Raw genomic sequence first — 18423 nt, forward strand, 5'->3', positions numbered from 1 at the left:
ATGCTCCCCAGGGAAGTGATCACAGCACCAGCCTGAGAGTTCAAGAAGTGTTTGGACAATGCTCTCAGGACCATGGTGTGACTCTTGGGGTGTCCTGTGTAGGGTCAGAAATTGGATATGATGATCCTGGTGTGTCCCATCCAACTCTGCATATTATTCTATGATTATTTCTTCTAATATGCCCACTTTAGTTCAAGCATTAGAAAAGCCTAGAAAAATTTTTCTGGGAACTAAACGAAACTTTTTTTCTGTCATGCTACTTCTTCTTTACATAAATGGAAATTCCATGGTTCCAGTGGGGGAAAAAAAGTTTTCTTTGATATGCCTGTTTTGCTTCAGAACAAATAGCAGCAACTGTTTAAAAAATTAATGCTTTAAAAGAAAAACAAAGGAAAATTTATAACAGTCCCTGAAGGCACATGACATGAAAGACTTCTACAAATAGCAAGGTATCTACTAGTGATACATCAAAACATTATTGGCTTGAATCTTCTTTTGTTTTTCTAACTACCATTGGGCTTCAGTGTACTGTGTTTAGTTGTTATTTCAAAAATCTTTACCTTGTATAAGTTTTGTGTGTGAGTTAATCATCATCCTGTTTTTCAGCTTTTTACCATGCAGTGACTTAATGATGTTTAGATGACTTTGTCTTGAAGATGAGGAATGAAAAATTAAAGGGGGAAAAAATTAAAGGCAAAATAAATTCCTCTTTAGTCAAATGGCACCTGTTACTAGAATGAAGACTTTTTTTTTTTTGTCTTTTTACAGCTGGGTTTTAACAAATTCAATTAAGTGGTGCCCCACAGAGTCAATCTAAGGCTACCAACAATTTATATCTTTACCAAAGATACTAGAAAAATTATAATTGCTGTTAGGATTAAGTTTGTTTCTTTGTTTTAATTTGGAACAGCATAGATTTATTTAGACACTAATCAAATAATGCTGATGTTGTGGTTTAACTTAAGGCCCACTCACACAACCATTTCCTCAGTCTCCCCCAGTGGCATGTGAAAGAGAACATTAGCAGTGATAAAACTCATGGGTTGAGATAAAGGCAGTTTAATATGTAGAAAAAAAGCCACACACATAGGCAAAGCAAAGCAAGGATTCATTCACCCTTTCCTGTGGGCAGGAGGGTGTTCAGCCATTCCCAGGAGAGCAGGGTCCCATCATGGCTAAGACTGACTTAGGAAGGCAAATGTCATCACTCCAAACATCCCTCCCATTCCTCATTCTTCCCCCATGTTACAGGCTGAGCATGATGCCATAGAGTATGGAATGTCCCTTTGGTCAGTCAGGTCAGCTGTCCCGCTGGAACCCTCCCAACTCCCCGTGCCCCCCCATCTCTCCTTACTGCTGGAGTAGGGGAGGAGCAGAAAATATCTTGGCTCCAAGTGCTGCTCAGCAATAGCAGCACAAACATCCCTGTGTTATCTCATTTTTTTCCAGCACAAATCCAAAACCCCATATCAGCTCCTGTGAAGAAGATGAATTCCATCCGGCATAAAACCAGTGCAGCTGGCACATCTGTCAGGCACACCTGGACAGATAAGTTGCCAACAGCATCAAGTCCAGTGGAACAGCAACTTTTGCAGTGACAATGTTTTGCACCTTCACCTTCACACAATTTTTCTTTTGTTTTAAAAGAAATGAGGCAAAAGGACACAGTTTTTGTTCATAAACTACCTTCCAGTTCCAAAGTTAATTTTGCTATATTGGTACACGTTGGTTGAACCAAGAACCAAAACAAGCCTACAGATTCATTGCCTGCCTAAGATTTTTCTTGGTCTCCCAAACTAAGCACGTTTTTAATGTAGAACTCCACAGTTTAAACCAAAGGTGTGATTTTTTTTTCTTTTGTGAATTTAACTAAACAGTTTTTCTCCACAAAACATCAGTAATCTAAAAACTGCTGAAAGATCTACTATAAAATCTAAACCAAGTGTATAAATTGAAGTAACAATCTACCTTACCCCAGAAGATTAGGTATATGAACAAATTCTACTTTAGGTTTTGCATTTAGTCTCTTCTGTGATGTAGGTTCTGTAGTGATATACAGCATTGTTGAATCAATTTTTGAACATCAGAACACAGAGAAGCAACTACTACTTGTGTTTAGTTTCATTAGTTTTTAGTGGTTCCAGACTCTGGAAATCACTTAATGGGAGACAATGTTTGGTTTTGCAGACTGGTATTTGACCTATTTCTGTTGATTACAAAGTATTTAGCCTTTTTATTCATACATATAACAAGTGTTAACCATGTACTCCAGAACTTGAAGTCCTTAATAAGATTTAATATGTCACGATTTATTTTTCTTTTCACAGGGATAACACTCTACAGCCAACCATATGGAGGAGCCTTGTTGGACGAGGACAAAATGTGAGCAAACTCTTAAAATGTTTCACTGCAGCAATCAGCAGACAATTGAAACTATCAATTAAATAAGGATATATATTTCCTGAAATAGATGCTGTGAATTGGTAGACACAATTCAGTTCTACCGAGTGAAGCATTTTTTTAGTGTGGTCTGTCTGTAAAGTCCACTGTTTATACCAAAAATAGTTGCAGTATTTTCTAAAGAAAAATACTGAATTTATGCTGATTGTGTCATAACAGTTTTAAACAGGGTAACTGTTTCAAATGATTTCGAGGGTTTAAATTTCAGTTTTCTGTAAAGGTGAAATATTTGCATAAACTTCACTTTACAACTCAGACACATGCTGTGCTTTGTAACTCACATCTAGTTTTGTAACTTAACGCATCTTACTCCTGTTCTTTAATTAGATGTTGACAGTGAAGAGACATTGTGTCCCTGCTCATTGCAGGGTGTTGGAACTAGACTATTTTTAAGGTCCCTTCCAACCCAAACCATTCTGTGATTCTGTGGTGTTTGCAATCAGAATAAAGGTCCTAATGTCTAGTGTTTTGGTGAGGGGCTGGCCTGCATTTAAGGGGTTTTTCCCCTTTGTGTTTTCATTGCACTATTTTGCTTTTTACCCTAGAATGGAGAATGTTCGTCAGTGTGGGGTAGCACTGTGTATCATGCTGGGATTCTCCATCCTTACTGCATCCATTGGAACTACCATAGTGAACGACAGAGTATCTGGGACAAAACGCTTGCAACACATCACAGGCCTGGGTTACAAAACTTACTGGCTTGCTAACTTCTGCTATGATATGGTATGTATTATGTGAGGCAGCATGTGCTCAGATGGACATTTAAAGCTAGTTTCTTATAAATGAGTAAACGGAAATATGGTCACACAATAACGAATAAAATTTGAATTGCGCAGTGACAGCTCTTGGCTGACATGCTAACAAACATTAAGTCACCATTCCTATTTTAATGCAGAGTGGGGATTGTGTTCTTGCTTCCCAAAGTTGAATTGTAAATTATTTGCTAGCTTTAGCTATGTACACTATTTTACACAAAAAAAAGAAAGTAGGCTAATCAACCTAGACAGAAAGAATCTTCTACACAGCAGCTCACAGCAGGAATTTCTATGCTTTGAATTTTGCCATGCACTGGCAAAACCTTAGAAATTAGTGGAGCAAACTGAAAATACTAGTCAGCTACTTTAAGGGATGATTATGTTATGTGTTTTTGTGGATAATATGAGAGATACTTATGATTGGTACCTTTTATTTTTGTCAAAACCTGGAAGAGGCAGCTCAAGGAAGTGGTGGAGTCACCATCACTGGAGGTATTTAAATGCCATATAGATATGGCACTGAGTGACATGGTTTAGTGGTGGACTTGGCGGTACTGGATTAATGGGTGGACCTGATGTTCTTAAGGTCCTTTCCAACATTTAGGTTGGATTCTATGACACCCTGGTCAGGAACAGAAATTTTTGGAACACTCTGTTTTCATTTAGACCATTCTAATTCTGAAACATTAGATCTTCACCCATCCATGCTTGAAATCAGAATTTTCACACTTGAGCAATCTTGAGGTAAGAGCACATTTTTCCAAATGTTATTTACTTGGCCAGTCAATCTTGGCATTTCTTTTTGCTGCTGCTTCAGATAAGAAGGCTTGGTTAAAAACAGTCCTTCATCATTCAGTTTCTCCTTGTGAGCAAAGTCAACTCCTCATTATTTTCTGCCAATCTCTCAAAATGTTCTCACAAATTCAAGACAGTACTACATGATCAATCATGATGTGGGAAAGAATAGACACTGCTTTAAATGCTAATTGTGCTACAGATCATTTAGGGACACTGAACACATGAATATATGAACTGTCAAATTTTAAATCCCTCTACATATTTTAAATATTACAGGCTGTGTCCTGTATTACTGGTAGCAGAATCTTTACTAGGCCTGCAGAAGTGTTTGATTTATGAAATTGCTCTCATGAGAATCAGGCTGTTCTTACTGTATTTATAGGTATGAATGATATTCATTATTATGTTCCACAAATGGAAAAAATGTAAGTGCTTGGAAAATTTAAAGAGAAATAAAGACATTTTGTTCAGATTAAGCTTGTGTCCCTAAAGGGGAAAAATTAAATCTGTTTTGTTGTACATGCACGACTTCTGTAATATACCATGATTTCAGGGTAAGATTTCCAATACAATTTGATTTTTTAAGTTATTGATTTATTTCTAGACAGAATCCCCAGGTCTGTTGAAAAATACTGGGACTCAAATGCATTGTGACTTCTCTAAAAAATTTTTAAACAGCTTCAGGATAACTGAAACATATATCTATGGGTGGTATGTTATGATACTTGTATATGGCAAAGAAAAGGTACACTGTGAATGAGAACATTGCATCCATCCACATTTTACTCCATTGCCCTTCTCTTAAAAAAAAAAAAAGTATGTTTTCCCAGTAGCAAAGATGTGATGGCCTCTGGTTTAACTTGGAACAGGCTTTCACTGTGCTTCAGTATGAAAGTCTAATTTTAACAGTATGTTGTTCTTCTACACTGAATATTTAGCTCAACCTTGATTTGTTGCCTCTATTGCAGTTGTATCCCAGATTCTCAGTGCTGTTAGGTTACAGCTATAAAGCTAAATATTACATAAACAGAAATGGAGGCAGTCAGCACCTAGTGAGCTCAGGTTCAGTGCACAGAGCAGGCAGACACTGAAAATGGAGCTGAGCAAAGGTCTTCACATCCTGACGTGGCTATTTACAAGCAGAACGCCTCTCTCCTGAATACTTGGATATGAATCTCCCGTACCAATCCCACCTTGCCGCCCTCAAGTATTGTTTGCCGGTATGTCAAGAGACTAAAGAGAGAAATTGCTTTCCCTGTTGCCTAATGACTGTAATGCTTTTACATGTTTTTTACATTCCCAATAAAAGATGTAATTTGCTTCATCAGCACACATGGTCCTTCATTAAAATCTCTTTTAAAATTACATCATTATTATTCTCCCACATGAATGCAGCTCCAATCAGTGAAACTGCTGTTTCCGAAACCAAGCCTCTGTATTCACAGTGTAATTTGATATTTTGGAGCAATGGCCCCACATGGACTCATTATCTGGAAGAGTTGGCTTGTTAAATGGATGTATTGGAAAGGTCAATAAAAATAGGATTAAGGGGGATATTCTGTAGTCAGGTTTTATCTTGTCAGTTTGTTTCGTGTGTAAGGGGCAGTTTCACAGCAAGTGCAGACTATCAAATCTCCAAGCTCTTCTGCCTATTTCCTCCTAACTTGTAGTATAATTGTATTGAGAGTATGGAGAAGTTAATTTGTAAAACCCTTCTATACAATTTACATAAGACCAGTAAGAGATGCTCACCTGCTCAATTTTTTTCCCTTTTGTTTCTAGCTGCTTTACATGGTTCCAGTCACCCTTTGTGTTGGTGTTATTAGTGCCTTCCAGTTATCAGCCTTCACTTTCCGAAAGAACTTGGCAGCCACTGTTCTCCTGCTGATACTCTTTGGGTATGTGATTGGAAATGCTACTATGGAATTACAGCTTCCAAGAAACAAACATAAATCTTTAGATGTAGTTTGCACCTGCTGCTGGATGCATGGTTTTCTGTCTTTGTAACCAATTATGATTCAGCAAAGCATAGTGAGAAAACAGGCTGAAACTTGAGTTTGAAAATTAAACACAAAAAGTGGAGGGAGATTTACTCACACATTAAAATAAAAGGAGTGCAAACATCTTAGAAGATACTCAGCCTGTATAACAGTAGTTTACTGTTAGAAATTGATTGTTATCTTTCATAAAATGAGGGAATATTAACATAGGTCAGAATTTCAGTGCTTAGCTGTGCAGAATATCATCAGGAAGGTAAGAAGCAGCTTTTATTACAGCTCTAACCATTTTCTGTAATTCAGCATAGGAGTTTATATTTCCAATGAGAAGTCTGTCCATGTGAAGTGGGGTGGATGGAAATTTGTCTCACAATAGTACTGTGAGAGGGAAAGTTCTACCATGTTCTCTTGCTTAGCTTCACATGAAAAACAACAGCAACAAACAAACTAAACCAAAAAAACCCACCAAAAAAACCCACCAAGCAAAACCAACAAAAAACCAACCAAACAAAAAAACCCCAACCAACCAAAAAGCAATCCTGTAATAGAAGGTTAAAATAACTGGTTCAATAAAGGATCTCTATAAAAGTAAGTCTGTTCAGCCCTGGGATCAATTATATTAATAGTGTTTTCTGTCATGTCCCTTGAGGGGCAGAATTGAAGTTGTTTTGCTGTACATGTACAGCTTTTGTAATACACCATGATTTCAGGGTAAGATTTGTGATAGAATTTAATTTTGAAGTTATTTATTTATATAAAGACAGAAGCCCCAGGTCTGTTAAAACATACTGGGGCTCAATTCATAGTGGGAGTCATAACTCTTCCCATGTGCTGTCTAAGGTGATGTTAGAAATGCTGAAGATGAATTGTTAAAGGAAAAGGCTTCTGAGAATTTTATTACTTATTTCAAGCGACTAATTGTTGCTACCCTTGTAGGGGAGAGTGCATATCTTACAAGACAGGTATTTAAATAATGAAATATAGGTACTTAATGAGAGAATGGTAGGCAAAGAAAGAAGAAAGGACCTTCTACAAGATCAGAACATGTTCTATTCCAGGAAGAGTTTCAGATAAACCTTTCAAAAAACTCCCCAATTTACTATATTGCTCCTTGAAAACTGTTTTCAAGGTTTTGTGCTTCCAGCAACTCATTTTTTAGAACTTGTTTAGGTATCCTCAAATTTGGATTTTTTTCTTGGAAATTCTTGCCTGTTTATTCAGAACCATACTTCATAATTGTCTTTCATCAAATGCTTTTTGCAAGCCAAAACAAGCCAAGTCTTCTCTTGTAAAACCTTCCAAACTCCTTGCATAATTCTATTTATAATTTTTCCTTATAATTCCAGTTTGAACTCCTATTTCCTAGATGTGAATAGCCAAACTAGTATGAAATATTCTAGAGGTCATGATGCTAGGACTTTGTAAATAACTTGTATGAAATATCCAAAGTTTGTAATTTCCTCCTCTCTGTATCTTTCTTGTGTACCACCCTCACTTCCTTTCTTCTGCACTTCCATCAAGTGATTCCTTCAAGTTAAGGACACAAATTCTAACCAGTCTTAGTGCAAAGATTTCACATTGTGAAATCTCACACCTTTTTTATTATCTTTACAACCACTGAATCCTTCTTATGATCCAGTTGCTGTCATATTAGCGAGGCATAAGCTTCTATAGAAACCCTAGCCCAGCAGCAATTGAAGCACACAGTACAGACCTGTGTGTCTACTGAAGTCAGGACAGGGTTTTTCTAGTGTGCTATGGACTTTGGCCCTGCCCACAGTGAACTGTCAAGTGCCAGTTATGCTGGCATTGTTTTAATCAAAATGTTGAGTTAAACTTTGAGTATCTCAGAAAAAAAGTAATTGAATGAAAATGGATCATATTTTGTTGACTGCAGATGCAGCTTAATCAGCTCAATATAATCCCTCCTGCAGTGTTCAGCTTTGGCTGACATAACAGATGTTGCAGTGATTTTTAACAAGGAAATCTGTGTATTCAATGTGCATTAACATATATTAAAGATCCAGTAGCTGTCTGTAAGTTTAACATGTCTCAAGGACATTGATAAACTTCACAGTTTCCACTCATCTTAATCTGCCCTTTTTCAGCCTAACTACACCATAAATGTGATGAAGCCTATTGTGGACATTTTATTCTTACCCAGTACTGTGCATATGATCCTCATTCATCTGCATGCCATCATCATCTGCATTTTTTTCCCTTTAAAAATGTTTTTTTCTCTTCAGGGTACATTGTGAGGATTTTCTGATCTAGAACAAATATAAAAATAGCCCAGTTATACAAAAAAATTAAAGAGAAGAGGGTGTGGTTGAAAGAACAATGAAGTTTCTTAGTGTGCTACTTTAAAAGTGATTTCCTTTAAAAATAAGACTAAACTACATATTTTTCTCTTTTAGGTGATTGCAGAGGTGTTTTCTAGTCCAAATGCTTAAGCAGTCCAAAATGTTCTGTCTTTTATACTTAGAAAATACTAAATTGCAACTGCAGCTGAAGGAAGAGAAAAAGGCTAGAAATGTAGGTGTAACTGGCCACAACCTTAAAGACTACATTTGAGCATCATATAACTTTAAGGATTCTGAAAGTCTTACTCATTTCTTAGTAGTTCTAAGCAAAAAAAATTTAAAAAAAATCAAATTTTGCTTTCATTTACAGTGGAGCAACAGCCCTGTAAATCATGTGTCTTTCCTGAGCTGTTTCCAAGGATGGACTTGTATTTATGGTATTGTTATTCTGAGAGCAGTGATTTTGGTATGTGCATCAAGGGAAGAAAAGACTATGTGATTAACACTGGCAAAAGGATGTTGAAAAGTATAATGGGATCTTGAATAATTACAATTTCATTTGAGACCCAAACATTGAGTCATTTAACCTTTATCTTTCTGTAAACTGAAGATAACATTATTATTATTTCCCAGCAGAATTTGCAAGTTTGGTTTTTAAGGTAAAGGATTTGGCATTCTCCAATACAAAAGATTCATCTATAAAGTACAGAATACTGAATTCAAAAGGGAATGACTTAGTTTAGTATTCTGAAGTAATTTAGTAAAATGACTTTTATGACTTAGTTTAGTAATCTAAACTACACTTTAAGGCAATGAAGAAGTGAATTCACAGATTTTTGGCTAGTAGCTCTTGCATTGAGCTTACTATTAAACCATTATACTTATTGATATTATACAGGAAGTGTTTATATATACACTGCATATATACTTATTGTTGTACCGTAGTGTATGGTGATACATATGCTCCTGCGGTCTATATACTGCTTGTTTGATAGAGATATCTTTCACTATGTTGAATGGAAAATAAATTTTCTTTACATGGCATGCATGCCCTGATTGTCTGGGCCTTGTTTTAATCTTTATAAATGTCTCCTTATAAATAAAAAGCATTGTGCTCTTCATTCTGGATAGGCATCATTTGATTGCTCATAATGGAGGTGCTTTCCTCCTACCTTTAAAGATTTTCACTGAAGATGATGTAGCCATGGGCAAGCTGTTTTGTCCTCATAGTGTTATGCACTCATTTTTTACAGCTATTGGTCTACTGACAACCTGGTTGAGGTAATAACATGGTCTGTAGGATTTTTCAATTCTCACATATCACTGGCACAAATACTAGTTCCAGTTCAAAAATGATTGGTTTTTACTACTTCTTCTTCTCTTTCTTTGCTCACTACCTCCTCCTTCTTCTTCTTCTTCTTCTTCTTTTTTTTTTCTTTATATGAAAGCCTCTCAGAAAAGATAACTGCTCAGAATCCACAATTTAAGGTTTAAATATTTGGTTTTAATTCTATATGTGTAAGAGGCTTGATAAGGTGCCTGGATTTGCAATCATTCAGAAGTCAGGATTGTGATCTGTCTGGAACAGTTAAAGTAATACCTGCAGCTCAAATAAGCAAAAATGGCTCATATCTCCATATAACATGGCAGTAAATATGTGTACATCTATGAAAGTATAAGCCAATTTTTTAAATAATATGTATCCCAAATTTCTCCCTTGTTCTAAATCACTTGTTCTAAAGAGTTATTTGCCTGTCTTAAAAATAACTAACAATAATTGTGGGATTTTTCTAGTGTGATAAACTGACTTTTTTGTGGTCAAAAGCACAATTTATTTGTGACAGTTTTGTTTCTTTGAACTTTCAGATATGCAACTTTACCTTGGATGTATCTTGCATCCAGATTCTTCTCAAGTTCAGATGTAGCTTTTGTTTCCTACATCTCCTTAAATTTTGTGTTTGGCCTGTGTACCATGCTGGTGACTCTCTTACCTCGCTTGTTAGCTATAATTTCCAAAGTGCAGGTCAGTATCAAATCTTTGGTTTACCTTTTTCATAACTGAGATGTACACACACACACACACATACATGCATATATATATTTGAGAATGTTCATGTGTCTTTTATATATTTATACAGATAATGTTTTTCCAGAAGAAACCAAAACATGGTTTTTATATATTCATGATTTTTCTATATTGACTGTTACCATCTTGAATTTTAACTTGTTTATAACCCAAAAAAGCTTGCTGGAATAATGGAAAAACAGTGTTAATTGAAACTTTGACATTTTCTAGACCATTAAGTTGTAATAGGCACATAATGGGAGCTGTTCTGGTCGATTAAATAGATTATATGCATTGTAAAATGTGTTTGAATAATATTGACATAAGAGATAAGCTGCATATTCCTAGAATCACTAATGCACTGTATGAATAGTAATTTATACATTGCATTCTCACTGCATGTATGTGTTTTTAATTAGTCATAACGGTATTTAAACAACTTGATGGAGAGGACTCCCAGACTGAGTATGACTCTCTATTCATGTACAGGTTAAAAACTTGATGTTTAAAGTCAAATCTGTCTAATCTGTCATGCAAGTGTGTAAGCAAATTCGGTACTCACTTGGGTTTAAGTTAGTGATTTAAATTTGATATTATCCAAATTTTGAAATGTTAAGGAAATAGAAGAATTATGGCTACATGTGTTTTGGTACTGTCTATGAACTTCAGCTAAGATTAAAATGCCATGTCTGTAGAAAGTCTAAAATGGAATATTATATAACCCTGAACCCCAAAATAATTCACAATATGCACTTTTAGAATTCAGTTTACTTTGAGTGAGATTTGAATGAAGTATCCAGTTTTGCAAGTCTGCTCATTAGGCTGTTGGAGGAAACTAATTTTTTTCCCTTTTATCTTTATTCTCCTCCATCCTTCCCATGTCTTAATACAGAGTTTTCAGAACATCTACAATATCCTCAAATGGGTATTCATCATATTCCCACAATTCTGCCTAGGCCAGGGCTTAATAGAGCTTTCATACAATCAGATCAAGTTTGACCTGACCAGGAACTTTGGAATAGATTCTTACGTGAGCCCCTTTGAGATGGATTTCCTGGGCTGGATTTTTGTGGCAATGTCCCTCCAGGGAACACTACTGCTTCTTTTACGTCTTTTCCTTCATTGGGATCTCCTCTGGAAACCAAGGTTTGTTATCATTTGTATTCTGCCACAGTGGGCACTGAACTAATTTTCAGAGACAGAAAATGGTGTGTTCCTTTGAACAATGGAAGATAAATACTTCTGGTAACATAGTGTACCTGAATTAATGCAAACTACAGAAAAAAATATAAGTAGTTGTTTTTCCCTTGAGTTCTGGTGAGAATTGATCACCATGTGCTAAGGGATTGCAACCAGGAAAAGGAGTTATGTAGAGCACAGCAAATTATGACCAATTTTCCATGTATCACTTTGTATCATCCTCTGTTGTAGGGGTCATTGCTCAGTTAGCAGCACAGACAGCCCTGCAGAAGATGTTGATGTAGAAATGGAGCGACAGAGACTCTTTGGTGGAAGAACTGGTAATGATGTCCTACTTCTGTACAATCTCAGGAAGTGTTATGGAGGTTTCAGTAAGAAGAACACAGCTGTGGAAAACATAAGCTTGGGCATACCAAGGGGAGAGGTAAAGGAGTCTTTCTTTTTCCCATTTTATAAAGTAACACTTTATGCTGAGCAATTGTTGAGACATATTCAGTGTGTCTACAGTGAAAGGCCTGTAGACAGCAGCATAAAAAATTCAGTTGTAGTAATTTCTGAAAATCAATAATTAGATAAAAGCAGAAACTCTGGCGGTGCTGAAGAAGCAACTGCTCATTTATTTTTTTGGTTAAACATTCATCAGTCTTAATTTTTTTTTTTACTTCTTGCTTATCTATACCAAATTACTCTTTTTTAAGCTAACATAAGAAGTAAGTAAGGTAGCATAGCAGTTTAGCATTCAAAGAGAAAACAGAATACCCAACTCAATAGCAAACTATGGACTGCATCCTGAATTTGTTACCACAGCATGTTTTTGGTTCCCATGCTGAAATCATCACAGTACATTTGACTATAGCATATACAAATAAATTACTTCAATAAATCAAGATTTAGTGCTGAGCATGTTTGTATTTGGGGGTTTTATTAATTATTTGGATGGTTTGGGGAATTACAGGTATTAATTTCTAAACTACTGAGAAAGAAAATACTTTTCTTGATTGCTAATATAAAATTGGAGGAAATTGGAAGATCATCTTGCACATGGCAGCACAGGTGCAGTGATATTCCTGCTACTCACAGCTGTTGGGTAACTGAGGTAACCAGGAGGATGTTATTGTTGATTAAAGCCTATAAATCAATAAGAAAGTTCATGAAAAAAGTATTTAGAAATCATAAAGGGCTATTTGTAGACTTAATATGAATCCTATCCTAGCTTAAGCATTAAGCTATTGCAGCTAGGGGTCTGAAAAAAGTGTTCAAAATGAGTGTGCCTCTTGGATGTTTGGTGCTCACTTGTACAGAGTGAAGCAGCTCATGACAGGCTTGGAAATATTCACTCTGTGGACTGATATCCAGGGTTTGGGAGCAGGACCTAAAATCCTCCTGTTCAAATGTTCAATTCGCATTTGCTAATAATATGGATAAATAATAAATTTGATTGTTGGGCAGAGTTTTAAGAGAATGGGTAGAATCCTAAATAAGTCACTTCTGGTAATTAGGGGGGAATCAAAATATTATATATATGGGGCTTTTTAAAATTGATTCTCTGTGGGAAAGGGAATTTGCACACGCATTATATCCATTTATAGTTTCTTACTGATATATAATGGGAAATGTGGAAAGGGGAAAAATTTGAAGGGGTGATATTTCTTATTTTTTCAGTATAGCATATTGATTTTTTTTCCAATATCTCTGATAGTGTTTTGGACTCCTGGGAACAAATGGAGCTGGGAAAAGCACAACATTTAAGATGCTGACTGGAGATATCATCCCATCTGCAGGACGTGCTGTTATCAGGACTCCTACTGGGTAAATAACAGAGGGTTTGATCAGAATAGTGCTAATTGATAATGCACATGATCAAAGTCTCAGCATGTCTTCAGTCCTTTATACTGTACTCTAGGGACTTATTTTGTTCCCTTTTAAATGTGTATTGCTTTGTTGCTGTTAAGTCTCTGTGGAAAAGCTTTTTAGCATTATTTAATTCTGTTTGACAGCTCTGTTAATTGAGAATAAACTTGTCTGGTAGCAAAAGAAAAACTCTAAGAAAACTTAATATACATCCTTTTAAAACTTTTAAAAGAATCCTAACACAGGTTAAAATGCATGGACATATATCCCCCTACAAGTTCTGCACTGAGAGTGTTCCAGGCTTAGGTGTGTGAGCAGTGCTTCAGGTGGGTAATTTGAAAATATTTTCCTACACTAATGTATTTCGGAGTAATGAATTAATTACTTGATCAACATTCTATATATAAGGATAAGAGGTAGTGTTTGTCAGATTTATCATTCTGTTGGACTGATAAATGAATAATGGACTTTGGGTTAGATGTAAGCAATAATTTTCATTTTCCCGAAAAAAATGGGAGGGGAAAGAAAGTTATATTTTTCAGTCAATAGTAAATATGTATATACACTTAGGTAAATTGCTTTTGGGCTGTTTTCCTAATTGATGTACATTTCAAAATATTTTCTGGACAAGGACAAGTCAAGAGTTTCATTAAGAAATTTTTAAAGGAAACATTTTTGAATTTTCAAAATGGCAAGTTACATTTCTTTGGTTTAGAAATGAAATGCTTTCATAGGTCAGTGCTTCCTTACTTCTTTACAAAGATAATGATCATCAGATCTAACTTCAAAGGTAAGTAGATTCAGTTATTGCAAAATTCAGTTTTCTGGAAAATTTGCACTTTTGAAATGGACAATATCACCAATAGCAAACATAATTTTGCTTCAAGATGTTTTCTCATTATCTTTCATAGCAAATCATAAAAAATGTTGATCATAAAGCAGAAATTATTTTTTAAAAACATATTAAAAAAACAGATTTTAGAAAAATTATTCTTAAGAGAAGTGGTGTGAGTGAGGCTTTAAAATGGTTGGAGAGAATTTTAGATGGTTGTTTTCACTCATAATTTTCCAGACTTTTTAAAAAAAATAATTTTCTGTCTTAAACAAAAGACAATTTTTTCAAATATTGATCAAAATTAAAAATTACAGAAGTGATTTAAAATTAGATAAAAATCAACATTTGTTATTTTTTGAAACTGATGGATGGCATTGTACGTCCTGGTACAGGATAATGATGGAAGTCAGAAGTTTATAGCATGAGTCTGAAGAAGATTTGAAATTTGGAAAGATAAAATTATCTGTAATATATTTTTTAAAAATAAAATATTGCCTTTAGGGCATCAGGACATTTAAGCTCCTATGTTTTGTTTTGATTCCGAGCAGTATTTTGCTTTGGATTTTAATGGGACTTGTCTTGGGTCTCACCTGTGCATTCATAGATCACATATGACTATCCCTGTGCAACATTGTCGCAGGTCTGTATTTAGGCAAATGATTTGATCTGGTGTGAAAATTCCAAAATTTTAACATCTACTTGAAAACAAATATAAATTTATATACAGTTCATTATTATATATGTTGACACAGTATGTTTGCTGACTACTACATGTTTTTTAGACCCCCCTAAGGTAATTTAAAAAAATTACAGAACAATTCACCAGTACCTGGATTCCTTTTATCAGTTGTGTTGCTATGTACCTGCACAAAAATGCTTCTGGGGTCAACTAGACAGCTATTGGCTTTTGACAATAGGCTAAATGCTGTCCCTGGACATTTTGTGTGTCACTTTCATTTCCCATACTATGTTTTGTAAATCCAACATGAAAGCATATATTAAGATGCAATGTTATTTACCATATACTAAAACATAGGTAATGAAATTTGACACATTTAGGAGGCTCGAGAGAAAGCCTTAGACAATTGAATTTCCGTGTACAAAATACCCTTGACAACATTAATTATCACCTTGTACTATGGTGGTGTCAATCGAGTTTATGGATTTTTTGTGTTTGCAGGGACTGAAGTGAGTGTAAATCCCATATTCCCAAGATTTCAAAACTTAACACTAATTCAAGAAGGCAACCTTAAGTAATAGCTGCTATTATACAGTAGCTAAACTTAGAGAAACAAACAATTTGAGGCTGTGAGAAGAAATTTACGTCCCTCCTGACTTTGTTCCTTGCTTCATTATTTTGGAAACTGCTGTTAAGTGGATCGTGGTGCATTGTGTTGCTGAACTATTGAAAATCACTAAGAGGCAAGTTTGCTGGCTCTTCCAGAGGTGAGATGGTAAGCACAACAGGTCTGGAGAGCCATTCCTCAGCAGCTAAGAATGATTAAAATTACTAATTTCAGGGAATTTTAGGTGGATTTATTTTTATTTATGACTCAGATAAATGAAGGAAGGTATGGTAAGAAGGCTTCTCCTTTTCTTACTCCGGTAGTGTACTCAGTGTACTCTCTGGTGCTCCTGGCACAGAGATCACAGTCAGCTGTTGCTGATCACAGCTGCAGAACATTTATTGGTCAGCAGAATTAGATTTTTTTGCTTAAAACTTACATAATGAAGGAGATTTCATAAAAACATTATCTTGGATACCTATTCCTCATGAATAATGCAGCTTAGATGTAAATCCCACCTCTTTTGGGTTTGACTGGAAAGAACACATCTTTAGTCCTCTGTCACTGTGAAAGGACAAGATACTGTAGTCTGATGGATCCCTCACAGAACCATAAAATGGTTTGGGTTGGAAGGGACCTTTAAGGTCATATGGTTCCAACACCCTCCATAGGCAGGGACACTTTCCACTAGCTAAATCAAAGCTACATCTAACCTTGAACACTTCCAGGGATGTGGCATCCATGGCTTCTCAGGGCAACCTGTTCCCGTGACTCGCCACCCTCATAGTAAAGAATTTCTCCCTAATATCTAATCTAAGACTAACTTGATGATGCATTCTTCATGATCAAATAATTGAGTATGTAAAGTTACCATTATAAACATTGGAGAACCTAACTAATTTTTTTCCATGCAGAAAATCCTTAATTCATAACAGATTCCATTTCCTTGAATAACTATGCTTCAAAGTTTTTGGTTAAAAAATAAAAAACAAAGAAATCAAACAAAAAACCAAACAAATAAATGTATTCATTTTCCTGTTTGATACTGAATTTGAAATGAGTGCCTTTTTGAGGAAAGTGCACTGATAATGACCTTGAATTTTATTAGATAGCAGTTGCACCTTGGAACAACATGAATTCTAGAAATGAAAGATGGGATTTTTCGAAGGCATAAATTGAACACAAAGTAGAATTTTTAAAAGGTTGACCTAAAACATCTTGGAAGTGCAGGGCTTTATAGAGAAAGAACCTCAAACACCAATAATCAACTTGTATTCAAGGAACTTCTGCTATTGTCTCAAAGAAATTTTAAAAATATGCTTCTGAGAAGTAACTTGCTTTTTAACAGAGTGTAAAAATGCAGATTCACAACATCTTCAAGTACTTTAAAAATATTTGTTCTCCTCTAGTTTGGTTGTTTGCTGAATGCTTAATACCACAAAAAAAAAGAGCTAATTCCTAAGAATCTGAGAGAGATCTATGTCTGTTTTCATAACAAATGATAATAAAATCCATAGACGATAGGTATTATGTATGTTAGTTTTCAGTATCACTGGGATTCATAAGTCAGGGTGTCATTAAGTGGTAATATTTGTGAAATACTAAAGCCAACTTCATCTTTTCTGCAAATTGGTTGTTACAGGATTTCTTTGGTGGGGAAATGATTTTGGGGGATGGAAGGCTTCTGATCTGTTTTAATTGTGGCTTTCTCTTTTTGACACACTATAAATTAAGTAGATATTTTAAATGCACTATGTGCCTGAGCTGTGTATATCACAATTTGTGTGACCAATGCACATTTATACTATACAAGCTGAGCAGTCTAAAAAAACCTGGGTTTTTAAAATTTTCATATCCCTCTGCAGAAAAATATTTTAGGCAACTTATATAACCTTTGTAGGCTCGTTCTAGTTATTACTGTTATTAAAATAGTCCAGACAGAGAAGTAATAGGAACTGATCACCAACCACAGCCAATCATGTGAGGATAATTCACAGGGGATTTTACAGTTTCATTGTTTTGTGTAGCTCATTAATATTACTGTTATCAGTGACATGTCTGTGCAAAAGAAACTGTAAAGTAATTAGCTTCTAGAGAATGTGTCTTCATATTAGGGATATTTGCATCTCAATATTGAAGAGTGACAAAGAAACAAGCAGCAGTCAAACAGTTACTTTAGAAGGCTTGGAAGCAAAATAATGATAGCAAAGTACCAGGAGTACCTTTCATAAAAGGCAGAAATAGCAAAAGCAAAACCAATAATTTCTAGAAAGTAGATTATTTGATTAACGTATGTTTACTTGTATTTAGAAAGTACGGTTTTATAAGACATTAAGAGACCGACAGGCTTTTAAAGAGTTGCAAAGCTTAAATACGTTTAATAATTAACTGCATGATCTGCTTGACAATTAGAAGAGTTCTTTGTGCTCTCTGTAGCACAGCTGTTGCTTTACAAGAATGAAAATGGACCAAAATTGTCTCATGCTTGCCTCTACTGCCATAACTAGATTGCCACTAGTGTGGCAATCTAAATGAAAGGTAGTGAATGAAACTGTAAACATTTTTGTAGTTACTTTTTCTGTCAAACAGCTTGAAGAAGTAAGGTCTGCATTAAATATGTACAAAGAAAAGCTGACACTTAACAAAGTGGTATAACAAAGGAGAACAAAGTGAGTCTTCATAGTCTTTGAATGTCTGCTGGGCTAATGTATCAGCAGATACTGTACAACTGTTCCACTTTTTTCTGTTTGTGTGTACTTTGGCCAAGCTTTGTTTTCTTCCCCTTTCTGTACTTGTGTTTAAATCTTCCTTAGTGACTGTGTCATAAAATGTCTCTAAAGTTAAGAGTGCTAAACACAGCTTTGAAGAGAAAG

The 18423-nt window shown here is 35.3% G+C and overlaps 1 protein-coding gene across 2 annotated transcripts in view; it reads left to right on the top strand.

Moving 5' to 3' along the window:
* The window catches only part of ABCA13 (ATP binding cassette subfamily A member 13), a 165693-nt gene that overhangs the window by 113205 nt on the left and 34065 nt on the right, over nucleotides 1-18423 (top strand). For both annotated transcript variants that reach the window (XM_064429242.1, XM_064429231.1), the window contains 7 exons: nucleotides 2328-2382; nucleotides 3006-3183; nucleotides 5796-5911; nucleotides 10180-10336; nucleotides 11271-11524; nucleotides 11810-12002; nucleotides 13278-13387. In XM_064429242.1, coding sequence (XP_064285312.1) covers nucleotides 2328-2382; nucleotides 3006-3183; nucleotides 5796-5911; nucleotides 10180-10336; nucleotides 11271-11524; nucleotides 11810-12002; nucleotides 13278-13387 — 1063 coding nt within the window. The remainder of the gene's footprint in view (nucleotides 1-2327; nucleotides 2383-3005; nucleotides 3184-5795; nucleotides 5912-10179; nucleotides 10337-11270; nucleotides 11525-11809; nucleotides 12003-13277; nucleotides 13388-18423) is intronic.

This window comes from Passer domesticus, chromosome 1 (assembly GCF_036417665.1).
Source record: "Passer domesticus isolate bPasDom1 chromosome 1, bPasDom1.hap1, whole genome shotgun sequence".
NCBI lineage: Eukaryota > Metazoa > Chordata > Aves > Passeriformes > Passeridae > Passer > Passer domesticus.